The 17,133-nt window shown below is 42.3% G+C and overlaps 1 protein-coding gene across 7 annotated transcripts in view; it reads right to left on the bottom strand.

Annotated features, from left to right (window-relative positions):
• Window positions 1-17,133, bottom strand: part of MCUB (mitochondrial calcium uniporter dominant negative subunit beta) — an 80,879-nt gene that overhangs the window by 62,793 nt on the left and 953 nt on the right. For 2 of the 7 annotated variants that reach the window (XM_043545314.1, XM_043545315.1), the window contains exon 1: window positions 16,796-16,912. The exons of 2 other annotated variants lie outside the window; for them this stretch is intronic. In XM_043545314.1, coding sequence (XP_043401249.1) covers window positions 16,796-16,886 — 91 coding nt within the window. In that variant the 5' untranslated portion in view covers window positions 16,887-16,912. Of the gene's footprint in view, window positions 1-15,343; window positions 15,931-16,772; window positions 16,913-17,133 lie in introns of those variants that run through there. 3 more of the 7 variants (XM_037897041.2, XM_043545313.1, XM_027833781.3) reach the window with 2 other exon arrangements.

Here is a 17,133-nt window from a genome sequence, read left to right as displayed (position 1 = left end):
TGGCCAAACCTGCAGACACAGCAGGTAAACAAACCGGCCCGGCCCGCCAGGGAATTACCCTGGCGGGCTGTGTGCCAAAGGTTGCCAATCCCTGTTCTAGTGTAATTAGAGCACAAATTTCAGTGTGAGCTAGTGGTCAGAGCACAGAATTGTGAGTCAGAAGACTTGAATTCTAGTCCCAATGCTGACATATGACAGTGATTTACTCAAGATCACGTCTGTGCCTCAGTTTACCCAACTTTTAATATGGAGATAATACTTACTGCCTTTGTACAAAGCTTTGAAATTTTAGGATGAATAGCAGCCACCCTTGTTTGAAGATAGAGCCCTTGCCTCCTCTCTGTTCTGTTCAATTCTGAGCTCACTGTCAGCACCCAAACACTAATAATTTTTAATTGCAATGAGAATTTCTCACTTGTGATATATCAGAATCTCCCAGTTTTAAGAAGCCATGGAAAATTGCAATCAATTAAAGTTGATCCACAATGAAATTAAGATAATCTGATTACACCACATTTCACAGATATCTAATCTATTAGAGCATCTGAAGTCAGAAGCATGACATTTATCCCATAGATGAAGACAATCTCCTCTTTACAATTTCAATTATTTTCTCTGGTTAACAACAAAAAAAATCTACTTGGACGGTCACCCACACTTCAAGTGCTCCATCAATTCAGAAACACTAGCCTCGTGCATGACTGTATTTCAACAGTGAAGCCAATAATTCTAATTTTTCAAGTTTCATAGAATATTTATCCTATCATTGTTGCAATACAGGATGACAGAAGAGAGTAGGGAGCCAGAGTCATCAATCCTGCAAGTGGTGTGTGTTATTATGAAAATGAAGCCTGGGAAATCACCAGGGCTAAACAACATACCAGCAGAATTGCTAAGAGCATTTGGTGACTCCAGTATTGATCTCATGTGGAAAATCTGTAACAATGTATGGATGACTAGAAATTGGCCAGACAACTGGATGAAACGAATCTTTCTGCTCTAGGGGATAAAACTGAATGCAGTAACTATCGTACCATCTCCCTGATATTGCACATAAGTGAAGTGCTGCTCTACATAATTCAGGACTGTATGAAGTTGAGAAGTGCAGGGAGTATAAACACCCACTGATTATGTGGGTCATTGACTAGTCCAAAGCATTTGATACCTTCTGACAACCATCTCTGGAGGATACTGGCAGACATCGGGATTCCAAAGCATCTCACTGAACTCATTGCAAGTCTCTACTGTCAACAACAGATCATAGTGCAAACAGCAGCTGTCAACAGTGAGTGGTTTACTATTGGGCAGGGTGTGAGATAAGGATGCATTCTGTCACCAACAGTTTCAATATGGACGCACAATTATGAGAGAAGCCCTGGAAGGTGCTGATAAAAAAGAAGCTGGGATTTCCATTGCTGGACACTTTTTAATTGACCTCAGATATACTGATGATACAACAGTCTTTGCTGCAACTATTGATGCATGAAACAAATGTTGGAGTCTGTAAAAATAGTTAATCATCTCCTGGAAAGAAAAGACAATGGATGCTTACATTAGAAATATTATTGGAGAGAAGCTGACACTCCTCTTGGAAATCAAAAGGCACAAACTTATATACTTTGGTCACACCAGGCACAGAGATGGAAATAAGCTCAAGAAAGCTATGCCAGTGGAAGGATGGTGATGGGAGGTCAGCTGCTTAGTTTTCAAAGTTAGCAACGGATCAAGAAGGTTTCTGAAAATTCTGCTATGTCGTCTCCAGTATTCAGACAAAAATAAATGGACTTTACTTGCTGCAAGAGACTATAATATACTGATTCTGAAATAGCATTTTCATGATGTCTCTCTTTTAATGGCATTTACATTACTGTGCTAGGATTTATGCAAAAGCTGACTTCAGATTTTCTTTACAGCCAATGCAAGACTAGGACTACTTTGTGCTTAGATTATACCTTAGGAGGTTACTGCACTTCCCTGTAGTTATGCTGTTGGTTTACCATCTCTTCAAAGACTTTTAGACAGTTTTAATCTATCCTCATTTGTTGTAAGTAATTTCCGTTGTAAACCCCAACCCAGAGCAAGATCTAATACATTCTGCTCCAAGATTACTCCCCTAAAGGCAACCAGTTTAGCCTTTAACTGTAGTCGCAGCGCCATCAGAATTCCCATTCAGCATCAAACACTCACTATTTCATTACAAGGGTATGACTGAATCCCCCACCCCTTAATTACAGCTTTGAGGGAAGCTTATAATTAGGCTTGGAAGGATTAAATTGTAAATCGGTAAATGTCGATAAACTTCAATTTCACTGGATACACACAAACTGATCAAAAGTATTTCTATCAACAACTGAAATTTACAGACAGGCAAAGTAAGAAAAATGCTGCTTGACAACCTATTAGAGTTTGATCTAAGGATATTTACCTTGTATATTTTGACATGTGATGTTGACAATTTGTGTTTAAATGGTTATATAGCCTTTTTGAATTTCAATGTCTACTTTCTTACAATTGTCAGATGCCCTCCATAATTTTCCACAACTGTGAAAGTTTAAGCTGATAAAAATTGAAAAGAATGCTTAGAAACACAATATTATCCATCAAAATTACTTTAAGAAATACTTTCCATAAAGCCTACTTAAAATGTAAGTTTGAGGCATCATTAATCATCACCAAAACATTACTATAGTTCTAACTCTGGGGCAGGGACTGTCACTTGCTATATTTGTACAGCACCTAGCACAATGGGGCCCTGACCTGGTTAGCCTCTATGCATTTCCACAATATACAAATTAATTTACAGAAGGCATGGGACCCCTGCTCTTTCAATATAATTTTAAAGATGTTGGATCCAAGTTTCCTACAATATGTCCCTTCTCCCCCGTGACTAAACATAATGAAGCATGGTCAGATTCTCCAGTAGCTCCAACACTGCAATCCATTACCTCGGGCAGGAAGGAGACTGGTTCAAAAAAATTAAACACAGCATATCAAACTGTGAATATTTCATATGAACTAAGAAGAAGGAACAAATGAACATTTCCTGGAGGAAGAAAAGCTAATTATCCATACATTTTGCTCCGTAAGCAGTACCTGGGCATTCTAATCAGAATGGATACCTGTATTACACAGACAGGGAACTGTAATCATCCTTTCATGGTGCAGTGAGTATCTCTGGCTAAAATGATTTTTCTGTGATGTAATTAATTTAATGTTCAAGAAGGAAACAATAAGATTTCCCCTCTGTTGTGACAAACATTCAGCACTTCCATTTAAAGACACCTCATGAGGCTGATCATAAAGCAGCCTCATGGGTCCCTATCACATCTTCCTCCAGCAATGGGGAGATATTCATGGAATGTAATTGCTACCTGTTTTGCAGGTAAAGTAAGAAATATTTCTTGCAGGGAACCAATTTGCATTCCTTTAGCACCAGATCACAATGTGAAGCTTGTCAAATAATTCTGGTTTAAAAAACTTAACAGTGAATGTAAGGACGGATAACTGCATTTGAATTGTTTATTCTAAGTAAAAACAAATTGCAATTGACAGTCTTACCACTGTCTAGGGTACACAAATTGGTTTTATCTTTTTAAAGATGTATATTCTGTGCTTATCCATGATAAATGCATCTTTTAAAATATATTTTGTTTGCAGTCTACAGGCTTTTTGTTTCAGCATCCTAAACAAGCCTATACAGTAGCAGAGAAATTCAATGAGTAGCGTAATAAGGTTAAAGAACCATCTGACAGAGAAAATAATGTTAAATGCTCTCTCAGAAGCGACAGTGGCAGACAGAACCTCCTAATCATTACACACAGCACAGGGGTTGTGTGTTTACCCACTTATTCGTCATGGCCACCAGAGCACTCTTGTTCCTTGCTCACTAGGTATGAGATGCTATAGTTCTGCTGCCAGTCCTTCCTGGATTAAAGAGAATTACTTTGTAGATTGCAAAGGCAGACAGCCAACTAATTTTCAGTCTTAACTTTCACTCCCTTCTTTGCATACACAGTTATGGCAAATAAAGTCATCCTAACAAGAGATATTTAGTTCACTAGAGATGGGCCTGACCTGCAGCCTGGATCTGAACTTTCCCAAAATTCAGCAGGGCCTCAGATCAAGTGTTCCATTTTAAGCCATCTCTCCTCACAATGATGAAGCTACAAATTACATATCACTAACCCACTACAATATAAAAACACAAAGGGGTGTGCATTGATAAATTGCTACGTGGCTCCCCAATGTGGCCCGCGGGGCTCCAACAGTTTTGGGATCGGGTCTCTCCCTTGGCCCCATCTGCCGCCCCCAGGCGCTCCCCCGGCAATTTAAAATGGCCCGGAGCCCCAGCAGCGCAGCGGAGCTGAGCGGCACCTGCCTGCTCACTCCACATATCTGCCAGCCCCTCCCTGCAGCAGGGCAGGACTGTGCCTCCGCACGCTGCCCCTGTCCCAAGCACCCCTGCGGCCAATGGGAAGCTGCAGGGGCGGTGCCTGGGTGCAGCAGTGCGCGGAGGCCCCCTGGCCCACCCCACCTTGGAGCCCCACGTAAGCACCGCACCTCCCAACCCCAAACTCCCTCCCAGAGCCTGCACCCCTCCCCACACACCCCCAGCCCCCAAACTCCCTCCCAGAGCCTGCACCCCCTTCCCAAACACCCCGTCCCACCCCGAAACTCCCTTCCAGAGCCTGCACCCCTCCCCTTCTCGAGCCTGCACCCCCAGCCCAGAGCCTGCACCCGAACTCCATCCCAGAGCCTGCAAGCCAGACCCCCTCCCCCACCCAAACTCCCTCCCAGAGCCCAATCTCTCACCCCTTCTGACTCAAACTCCCTCCCAGAGCCTGCACCGGAGTCCCCTACCCCAGACCTCCTCTCCCACCCAAACTCCCTCCCAGAGCCTTAAGCAGGTGGGGGGAAGAGTTTTGGGGGACGGGTTCTGGGCGGCATGAGTGACATTATTGGTCCGTTGGGAGCATTTGAGGAGTTCGAGACCCCTGACATAAGGGATTATTTTTTAAGCTCCTGTTATTATCCTATAACAGAAATAAAGTCTCAGTTGAGGAGATCCAGATCCCAAAGGACCCCTTGTGGATACAAGTATATCGCTGATTAATACTGTTAATTAATTCAGTAAAAGAACTACTATATGACTGGGGTGGGGGTGAGGGGGAGATCCCAGGTCTATCCATCTCCTACCTCAAGCATACAACTAATGACCAGGTTTAATGCTCATTGCACTTTCTAGACAGGCTTGGCTGCAGGGAATAAGTTAGTGGCCAGGGAGATGGGCAATGGCAACCTTATCAAAGGCCTCCCTGCCCTCCCACATCAAGGTGATCACCAGATTCTTGTTCAATATTGAGACAGTAAGCATAGCTACCTAGTGAACAGGGAGCCATGTTCCCTCATCCTTACCGTAAGGCCGAGAAGAGAAACTAGTCAGGAGGAGGAATTAATATAAGGAGCCCTGCTTCAGAACTTAGCCAGTGTTGCAGCAGGGGCAGGCCCAAAGGAGTGAAATTTCAATCCTCAATTGGATTTCAAGGAGCATAATCAATTCCCCACCACTGGCCACAGCAGAATTTAGTGACCACTCTTTCCATGAAGAGCAAAACTCATCTTTACTGTGGATTCGCAGGCATGCTGTTATGGAAAAGGTGAATTAGCAACATTCCACTACACTTAACGCTCTACACAGTGATATTTCACTAGCCTATTTCTATTCAAGGTAAGAGAATCAGGGTTTAAAATGTAACTACATGTTGAGGGCAGGTGCACTGCTTATCATTGAGGGCAGATGCACTGTTTATTGTTCCTTGGGATGATGTCAGCAGAGTTATCATAGCAGACTGGTTGTTGTCTTGGAAAATTTGCTTACACAGTCTTGAACACAAAGAGAATCAGTAAACTCATTGTCATAAATATAAAGGGAAGGGTAAACCCCTGTAAAATCCCTCCTGGCCAGAGGAAATCTCCTCTCACCTGTAAAGGGTTAAGAAGCTAAAGGTAACCTCGCTGGCACCTGACCAAAATGACCAATGAGGAAACAAGATACTTTCAAAAGCTGGGAGGGAGAGAAACAAAGGGTATATGTGTGTCTGTCTATATTCTGTCTTTGCTGAGGATAGACCAGGAATGAAGCCTTAGAACTTTTAGTAAGTAATCTAGCTAGGTTCGTGTTAGATTATGATTTCTTTAAATGGCTGAGAAAAGAATTGTGCTGAATAGAATAACTATTTCTGTCTGTGTATCTTTTTTGTAACTTAAGGTTTTGCCTAGAGGGGTTCTCTATGTTTTGAATCTAATTACCCTGTAAGGTATCTACCATCCTGATTTTACAGGGGGGATTTCTTTTTTCTATTTACTTCTATTTCTATTAAAAGTCTTTTGTAAGAAAACTGAATGCTTTTTCATTGTTCTCAGATCCAAGGGTTTGGGTCTGTGGTCACCTATCCAAATTGGTGAGGCTTTTTATCCAACATTTCCCTGGAAAGGGGGGGTGCAAGTGTTGGGAGGATTGTTCATCGTTCTTAAGATCCAAGGGTCTGGGTCTGTAGTCACCTAGGCAAATGGGTGAGGCTTTTTACCAAACCTTGTCCAGGAAGTGGGGTGCAAGGTTGTGGGAAGTATTTTGGGGGGAAAGACGTGTCCAAACAGCTCTTCCCCAGTAACCAGTATTTGTTTGGTGGTGGTAGCGGCCAATCCAAGGACAAAGGGTGGAATATTTTGTACCTTGGGGAAGTTTTGACCTAAGCTGGTAAAGATAAGCTTAGGAGGTTTTTCTTTCATGCAGGTCCCCACATCTGTACCCTAGAGTTCAGAGTGGGGGAGGAACCTTGACACTCATAGAAAAACATCATCATTTTGGATCAAATGTTTGAAGGTTAAAGAAAAATTGAAAGTGCACAAAAAGGGGAAAAGGTATGGACCGAAAAATTCTTAAAACAAGCAATTATTTTGTATGAGTCACTTAAAACTTAGCAATTATACTGTGCTTTGTGGTAAGCCTTCAAAGCACTCAAGACATTTTACTGATTGATTCTCACTGCCCTGTAAAGTATCATCCTCAGGTTACAGAGAGAGCGAAAGCGAGAGAGAAATGTTAAGTGCCTTTTTCAAGGTCCTAGAAGAAATCAGGTTTGGAATTAGAAGCCAAGAGGAACTTTGTTTTTTGAAAATTTTTCCATAAGGTGTTTGGGCTTTTTTGTGTGTGTGTATAAATCAATAGTTAGTTTTGATTTACACATTTCATGAACAGAAGATGAAGAAACTAACTACACAAATGGAATGTTGTTTCACTTCTCATTCAGTATAAACCACCAAAATGCAAAAATTAAACAGCCTAAGTGGTAAGAAGAGATTTTTAAAGTTTTAAAAATATAAGATCTTACTACTAATGGATAAAGAAAGGTTTTTAAATGTGTGTGATCACAAGAATTCTAATCTTCTCTGGAAGCAGAGAAGATTGTTTTACATTCCTAAATTAATCGCTTTCCTGCAATTAGGTCCCTTCCAGCCCTACACTTCTATAATTCTATGGTATAAGAAATGTTAGCTTCTTTTAAACAATACTGTTACAATCTACAGCAGATGTCAGCCTCAAATGTTGAATAAAGCTGCCTATTACAAAACTCTCAAAACATGACCAGACATAAAATATGGTATTTTGCAGATAACTACATGCATACACACAAGAATACTTCCTTGCAACTCACTGGTTTTGATTCCAGAATCTACACTCCGAGTGGAGACAGTGAGGAGTTGTGGATGTAAATATATGTAGAAGAAGGGAAACAGAGTTTTAATTGCCCTGTACAACAGGTGTCTTTCCAGTGAGCAAATGTTTATCTCAAAGAATGCAGCAATATCCCAACTGCCAGCTGAAACAATGAGGAACATCCAGTCCCAATTCCCTTATGATATATTGGCATGGATGCAACATTGAAGGCCAACACAATGAACCTGCTGAGGCAGGCATGTTCCCTGAAACAAGAGTGAGGAATGCACGATGGCTTTTTTTAAAAGCATCTGTGAACATTTATTTTCTAAAAAGTCATGACAAGTGCATAAATTCTCCCTAAATAAATACTTTATTGGGGTTGTGTGTGTTTTACTGGCTTTTTAGCCTCTCGTACCTAGAACAAGGTTTGTGTGTAGAGAAGTAATTTTATATACCAATATCTATTCTTCCTAATTGTTGGGTCTGACAAAGAGACAATCATTCCAAACCTCAATGGGTGGGGCTTTAAGCCATAAAGAATTCCCTGACCTCCAAGCACACTGGTGACCAGTTCAGTCCCTGGCATAAATTAGAATAGCTTCAGGGCTGCTCTAACCTATGATACTTACTACAGCTCCCCGGTCATTGAACTGGCTAGAGTTCACTGCAGCATACAAGCACTCTACCCACAGACCCTTCCCACCACCAATAAACTTCCTATGCCAATGAGCCACATAGAGTGATTATACAGACTCCCTCACAGTCGGGGAATTCCCCATAGTCCCATGGTTCAGAGTGGCCTGAGCAGGTAGGGTTTGGCCTGATGTTTAGAAACAGAGGAATAAGAGAGGGTTAAACTGTTCAAAGCTGCAATTTATTTAGAATATTCAACTGCAAGGCAGAGGCTAAGTGATGATTCATTACTCTCAGGCTGCTGCATGCACTGTTTCTGAGGATGTTGCTTTGACAGAATCCACTATAAAACTTGACATTGAAGTGCAGGGAGAAGGGGAAAAGAAAACAAGACTGATTAAATTTCAAATAGCCCTTTGGATATTTTTACACATTTTGGGTGTTTGCTCAGGATCTGATACACAACTGAATTTTAAAATGTGGTATTCATAACACTGGAAGCATGACAGTAATTTGAGAGTAAATGCGGACAGCTGGCGAGAAGAGGGCAGGATTGGAAAATTCACTCTGTGAAACCGGTCAACAGCTTACTAGCTGCAGGCATCACAGCATGGGTGACTTTGAGCTATGTTTATAAACAGGATGCGAGTATCATTGGCAACTGAGAAGCAAAACATTTTTTCCTGCTGCCTGCAGATAAACAAAACAAAGATTTTCTAACCAGCTGCAAATTTGCAATCAGAAAGACTCTCCCCTCAGCAACAGGGTTACCTGCCTAGGCCTCTTAGAACATAAAGCAGAACTGGAATATTCTTTCACAAAAATGTCTGCAACTTCGTTTCGCCTGTTCTCACACTCCAGAAATTTCCTGGGGACCGTATATTTCACTGTAGGCTCACAGGAAATCACATTTTCACAGTGTAAATAGTTGTTCCTCAAACATAAGACCATTTTAAAATAAACCTTCACCAAAAAAGGAAACACGTTTTGAACTAACAAAACATGAATACACTCAAATTTTGAAAATTTCTACTTTTGCACACTCTTGTCCTACTGACAGCTAAATTGATACTTAGAGTCTAGATTATGGTACTTCCCTCCTTATCCACATTCTTGCTGTTTCCTGTTAAAAATAAGGCCCTGTCTATACTTGGAGTATTTGTACCAATGTAGCTTCTTGACTGCAGACTTTCAGGGTGGATGTATTGCACCTGTGCAAAATGGGGATTGTACTCAAGTGGCTTCTTCTGATTTGAAACCAGCGTGGGTGATTTTGAACTAAGTTTTGAAACAGGATGTGCACAGCTTACGCTGGATTCAAACCAAGGGAAGCCCCGTGAATGCAATCCCCATTTTGTACAGGTGCAGTACATCCACACTTGTGCATCTGCAACAGTAAGAACATCCCCAGTACAGATGGCCCATAGTTTAGTTATGTCTGCAAATGGCTGGAAGAAGTAACAAATCCCAGGCCTACAGAGATTCAGCATTCATGGTTAAAAAGACGCTAACTGGGATAATTTGCAAACTCAGGCTTATGTTAGTACCCTAGGGTTGGATGTATTCCTGGAGATTTCATCACATGACAATCTTTAATTAAAGATTAATCTTTAATTGCTGGAGACTCCAGGCCAATCCTGGAAGGTCGGTAACCCTGGGAATATTTTCTGGCTCAGTGCTATGTATGAACAGCAATAATAGTGTTTTAGGTTGACTTCTGTGTTTAGAGATCTTCTCTCCACTGGGATTTTGCTACGGGAAACCTTTTATTTCAAGAGACCAATGCAAGCAATGCACTTGTGTCAGAGAAGTAAGAACAATATTTAATAATGAGCATAGGGAAATGAAAGAATTGGCTATCTGTAAAATAATCTAATACAAATAAACAAACAAACAAACAATAAAAGAGCTCTCTGTGGCTCAAAAGCTTGTCTCTCTCACCGACAGAAGTTGGTCAAAAAAAAAAAAAAAAAAAGATATTACCCTCACTCATCTTGTCTCTGTAAAATAATCATAATTTTAAAAAACACTAAGACTTTCATAAACTTTACGACAGTGTTTTGTGGGTCACAAACTTTATTTTATATAGCCTGCCAGAAATATGATCAAACAAATGCTTCATAGTTTGCAAAACCTCCTCCTTACAAAGCAAACGCTTTCCCCGGGGAGAGAGGTTTGAGCCATACAAGATTCAATAATACAAAATGAAGCAGCTTTTTCTATAAGGATTAGTCAGAAGGCTTAGTAATGACTCCAAACTGGATTCCTGTGAACAGTACCATCAGCAGATTAGTTAATTTTGTCTGAAAACCACTCAGCTGGAATGCTGACAATTAGAGGCACTGCTTTCTGAGAGCACAACAGACATGATTCCCTGCTTTTACAAACAAACTATATCCAGTTGTCCTTTTAGGCATTATACTATGGTTCATTTGGTGCCAGAGTGGCTGATTTGTTAACCAAAAAGTTTATTTACAAGGTCGAGCTATCTTAGGTAATTATATGGCCCCATCACCATACTATCTGAGTGCCTCAAAATAAAATATTTATCTGCCCAACCCTTCTGTGAAATGGAAGTACTATCATACTCATTTTACAGATGGGGAAATTAAGGCACAGGAAGATTAAGAGACTTGCCCAAGGTAATACAAAATTTGTGACAGACCAGAGAACTGATCTCTGTTCTCCTAAACCCTGGGCAAGTGCCATAACCACTGGATAATCCTTCCTCTCCAGAGCCAGGATCCAAATAATTCTTTTTAAAAATACACAGAACAATGGCATCCCACGGACATAACACCACATATGGAGAAATGGTAACTGAAAAAGTTAGTTAAAAATTAATAATTAAAAAGTGTTAAATTGAATGAGCCTTCAGTCACCTTTACAAGACAATCAAAATTCCTCAGGTTGATTTGTTGGGACAATTTTCAGTGCAAGTACCCTGTCAATTATTACAAGAGGTGTATATGATTCTTATGGAAACAAATGCTTCATCTGAATGAAATGTGCTGCAGACTTACAACTTGTGATTTAACATTAAACAAACACTACAAAACAAATGCTGTAAACACATTTACCCATCTTGCTAATAATATTTTAGATTTTTAGAGGGAAAATTGTAAAAAAAACAGTTGGCTTGTTACTACGTATGCCCTGTTTATTCTTCAATAATTATGCAGTTAGGGAAGTCAATTTCACTTTTGTTATCACGTTCAGGTTCTTAGTGCTACAGTATTTTGGCTTCCAAACAAGGCATGGAAATGTCTGTTAAAAAAAAAACAAACAAACAAAAACAAAAGCACCTTTAAATTATAGCCCAATGACAACATCTGTCACTGAACTCATGAGATAAAATCCTGGCTGTACTGAAGTCAATGGCAAAACCCCCATTGACTGCAAGGAGCCACAATTTCACCCATGGTCCTCATCTCCATCTATTTTCCATCACACCCAGTTAGAGCACTGGTCTCCTCTCTGTCCTCACTTATAACCTCACCATGAAAGAGTCTTCTGCCTCCACTTCCTCTTTTCCTCCAGCCCTTTGGAATGGCTTCCTAACTCATCAACTCTCAATCTCATTTGATATCTTAGCTGAAAATAGCTCTCCCTTGCCCCTCTCTCTTACTAGCTGGGGAGAGAGCAGTTATTTCATACAGTTAGAGAATTAAATATTTTTTCCACAAAGCATTTCGGATAAAGTTTGTAAGAAAGATGCTATACAAAATAGAAGACTAATCCCAAAATGTGTTGAGCAACTTTCAAGATCAAGCCATATATCACGTTTTATTGAACTGTATTATTTCAAAACCCGTATTGTATGAGCTGTGAATTAGGAGATTAAACCTTTTTTTTTGGACGCAGAGGTAAGTAGATTTAAGGAAGAGATACTAAATATATGACTATAATTTTACCTTCTTTCAATGCAGTTTCCTAAATTATGATTATATATCCTCATGCATGCATACTTTATATCGGAACTAACTTTCTCAGCTACTGAAAATTAAACCTGCATTTTTATCACCAGGCAATCCAGTTAGTAGTCAGTTTTCAAAAGGAACTTAACACTCTTTGCCTGATGCTTCTACAAACACTTCTACTTTAATCCTTATTTAAATAGAGGGGAACATTTTCAAGAGGTGCAAGTTACTAAACCAGTTCAACTGCATTCTCTAAAACCACATTTTTGGCGGTTTGGCAGTTATGACATAATAAAGTCAAAATAATCAAAGCATATTTTCAAAGAACAGCACAGGGCTTTTGCTGTACAACACCCACTGCAGCATCTGGAGTCCTGTGGCTAAGATCCCACTCAGTTCAGAACCTACAGCCCAACAAAATACTACATGGCAGAACACAATTTCCCATTAAAAATGGAGACAAGGAACATTACAAATATATAGCTTCCCTTTTAGTATGAAATTCACTCAATCACAGAGGAACCTGCAAGGATCTGCACCACTGCAGTCTTGCAGTAAGCACTGGGGAAGTAACTTCAGAAGTGCCTCTGAATAATATGCCATTGTAGGCAGAGCCACAGATATCAGAGTAAGGTGAGAACACTGGCGGGAAACACCTGCAAAATGGGCACATGGAGGAACAGTCAGTATGAAGGAGCTGCAGTAAAGCCCCAAACTGAACAGGCAACAGATTATGCAGATTATGCACCTATGAACTGGGCTCATTCTATCAGAGGCTTTGTGCAAGAGGGGTGAATTTAAACTCTTCTGAATATACAAGTCATGAAGAAAATTTGACCAGGCATGAAATTTTATTTCTATAAGAAAACACAGTAGCTGCACTTTTAAGGGCATGTCTACACTACAGGCCCCACAGTGGCACAGCTGCAGCTATGCTACCGTTAAGTCCCTTAACATAGACACTTGCCATGTTAATGGAAGAGGTTTTTCCGTCAATGTGGGTTAACCACCTCCCCAAGGAATTGTAGCTAGGTTGATTGAAGAACTCTCCCATCAACCTAGGTGCATCTACACTGGGGATTAAGTGGGTTTAACTAGAATGCTCAAAGGTGTGAATTTTTCATACCTGTGAGTGACATAGCTAGATTGATCGAAATTTTAAGTGTAGACCAGCCTCAATAAAAACTAAGATCCCTCTGTTCTTCTAACAATGTTTCACTTCAGAACATTCCACTAAACAGCCTGCAGAAGTTAAATTAAATTAAAATTAAATTAAGACCATAACCCTGTAATCTGATTTGCATGAGCTAGCCTCTGCACTTCAGCTAGCCTCTGCACTCCACAGAACACAAGTTAGACTGCAGAATAAGGGTCTAAATTAGGATCCAAGTTCTCCACATGTGTACAGCTTCCAGTGAATTTCAAAGGAAAGGCAGGCATGTGAGGGCAGAGTTTTATCCCAGGTTTGGGGTTATTTTTGGGTGGGTGGGGGAAGAGGAGGGTACAGGTTTCAGGGACTGAGGGAGGAAGAATGGGGGAAGGGAGCAACAACCATTAAATTATTTTTGTATATTTCTGTCATTTCTATACTTCTCTCCTCCAGTATTTCTAGAAGGAAGCAATACAAGTTGCAGTCAGGCCTTGTCTAGACTAGGATAAAAAGCTGTGTTGTTAGAACGTGTTACATGTAGGCAAGGTACACTGCCTTTAACATGTGCTAAGCTAATAGAATTTAAGCATAGCAAGCAGCCTAGTCTTTAACTCCACTACTTTAGTATGTGTTGGAGTATACATTGCTTTGACAACATTAGACTTTCAAAACACAGACAAAGCAAGTTGTACTTTTAATATGTGTTAGCTAGCGAAGGTAAACCCTGGGAAGGAAAAGCTCCTTCCCAGGGTTTAACTCCACCAGCACACATTAGCAAATACACCTTCCTTCCGAGTGAAGACATGGCCAGAGACCATACTGCTTTCCTGTACCTCATTAAGAGTGTCATCCATTTTAGTCCCAGTTTAAAGCCAGTGTTCATTCTGTTCATTGCTTTCAACTGACTTTATGAACACAGCATCAGGAAAATTCAGTTAAGGGAAACTTTGCATATGTTAATTAAATAAACCAAACATAATTTTTACACTTCCTCTATGAATTTGTGTCTGTCATGTGTCCCAGTCACACATTTTGTCCTTGAATAGGTTGAGAGTTGAGCGCCAACATTTTGCCAAGCTTCATCAGAGCAAACTTTTAAAAGAAATTGATAGACTCTTTAATAATCAAAATTTAAAAACATCCTGACAGTGGAACTTGTCAACTACATTTGTCTCCTTTCTTCCAGATTATTAGTACACAGTCACATGGTTACCTTGGGCTATGTTGTCTACAGAACTGTACCTTTCAACAGACCTTTCTTTTAAAAATAGCATTTTGACCCTTTTTGCACAGACAGTGGCTTGGGTTTTTAAAAGAGATTTCTTAAAGGGATACTAACTTAAAATATTGAGACAGAAGAGTGATTTTTTAAATTTTCTCATTTTACAGGTAACATTTAAGGTTACTACAAATGAAAGTAATTAATAATTACAAGTTTCTAGCCTTCAGTTTGTTTACTTAATGCATTTAACAGCACTTTGTGCACAGTCCATTTAATTGTTTCCCTGTGGAGACGGTCAGTTTCAACTTTTTTTCTGTGGATTTTCCCACACATGACAAAGAAAAGCCATTTTAAAATAACCAGTTGAATGCACATAAATTGACAGGGGGACTCAGGAATAGGTGTGGTACCTAAAAACTATACTTTTTTGGGAGGGGATTTAATTGACTAATTTTTACAAGTTTAATGCCCTTTGAGAATAAAGCAATGGGGCACCACAGCCCTCAAAAGGGCGACCCAAATGGATTTCCCCAACAGCTTCAAGATTAGAAGAGAAAGAAAAGAGGGGACACCTAGAATGCTACTACCTTAGGGCAGGGAAATCAGGAGCAGAAGTCACATCATGTAATTGGACATGGCATTTCCTAGCTGCTAGTTCACCTCAAATAGAAGAAAAATGAAATCCACAATACAGATACCTTCATATATCTGGAACCATCAATGGCCTTTAGTGTTCATCGTAGGGTTCAAAGGCTCCCTTCTCTCTCACCCTTGTCTCCATTAAACTTCCTAATCTCAAAGCCTCATTCTACTACAGCCATAAGGTGAAGAGCTGAACTCCCTTCAAAGCCTGTCAGCAGCACTCGGACATCCATAACAGTCACCTGGGGCTGCAGGTGCTACCTTCGCAACTGTCCTCATCCAGAAAGCAGCATTCCCAAACCTGATCTCCCACATAGCACTGCTCCCATTACCGTTTATATTACAGTAGCTCCTAGATGCCCACGTGAAGATAGAGGCCTCATTGTGCTAGGTACTGTATAAATACGTAGCATGAGATGGCCCCTACCCCAAAGAACTAGTGAGCTATAGCTCACGAAAGCTTATGCTCAAATAAATTGGTTAGTCTCTAAGGTGTCACAAGTACTCCTTTTGTTTTATTTATAAAAATGGAATTATTTACAGGATTTCTTTTTTAAGTTCAGACTTTCCCCTTCTTCAGCATGCTCCTCACCACACCACACCACACCACACCACACCTCTCTCTCTCTCTCTCCAAGGATATTTATCAACAGACAAATAACACAGTTGTGCCAAATCAACTGTTATTCCTACAGATTGCACTGGTGATTCATCATCAACCTATCAGGGAGCAGGGCAACAACGCTGAAGGAAGTAGAAAAATTATAAAGACTGCGCTGATGGACGGCTTCCTGACTTGAGCTTTTACAAGACCGATGTTCTTCCTCTGGCAGGCTTGGAGCGCTATCCACTTCGCTTGAGCCTGTTAAAGTTCCGCTCCAACCAAAAGCAGCGCGCTCCCAGCAAGGCAGCCTTCCCCGTAGCAAAGCACGGAACGCTGCTGCCAAATGCCTTTGCTTCAGGTGCGGCTGAAGCGCCAGGAGCGCCGCCCCACGCCGGGGTCCTGTTCAAAGCAGGCGCTTGTAGCCTCTCTCCCGGGGAAGGATTTGGCGGGGCGTGAGTTTCAATGAGTCCCTTACAACCTCGCTTGTTTCACTGTCCTCCCCTCCAGCTGGAGCCCCGTTAGCCCCGCACACAAACCGGAGCGGCCAGATCCGGGGCTGAACTCCCGCTCCCCAAGCCTGGCCCATCCTCCGGGGCTGCACCTCCAGCGGCTGGAGCGCGCGGTTCAGCCCCGGAGGAACTTTCCGCCGCCCCCTGTGGCCGGGGACTGGGGTCCGGGCCGGGGGGTCGCCCCCCCCCCCGTACGCTCTGCCCCCCCAAGCTGCTGCTGCCCCCCGGGGACAACGGCGCCCGGCCCACCGGCGCGGCGCGGGGCACGAGCAGCCCCGGAGCCCGGCGGCGGGCAGGGGAGGGGAGCGCGGCCCGAGCGCCGCAGTTGCCCCAGGCAAACTTTCCCCGCGCCGCCCGCCCGCCGCGCCTCACCTGGGGAGCCGGCAGGGGCCCGGCCGGCAGGGAGCGGCCGCGTCTCGCGGCGGCCAGGGGCTGCTGCCATCTCCCCCTGCCGCTCCGGAGCAGCTGCCCTGCCCGCGGCAGCATCCCGCCTCGCCCGCCGCCTGGGGCGCCCCTAGGGCAGGCTCATGAGGCGCGGCGGCTGCACCCGGCGGCGTCCCGCAGCCCGGCCCCGAGACTCGGCGGCTCCGCGGGCTCGTGCCGCTGAAGGGCCGGCGAGTTAAAGGCGAGGGCGCTGCCTCCGGATCCCGGGTTTTGGTTTGGCCGACAAAAAGCCAGTCCCCGGGCGGCCGCTGGTGGGGCCACGGAAGCGGCTGCGGGCGGCCCCCAGGCA

Source organism: Chelonia mydas, chromosome 4, assembly GCF_015237465.2.
Source record: "Chelonia mydas isolate rCheMyd1 chromosome 4, rCheMyd1.pri.v2, whole genome shotgun sequence".
Taxonomy (NCBI): domain Eukaryota; kingdom Metazoa; phylum Chordata; order Testudines; family Cheloniidae; genus Chelonia; species Chelonia mydas.
This window is presented reverse-complemented; position numbering and strand designations above follow the sequence as displayed.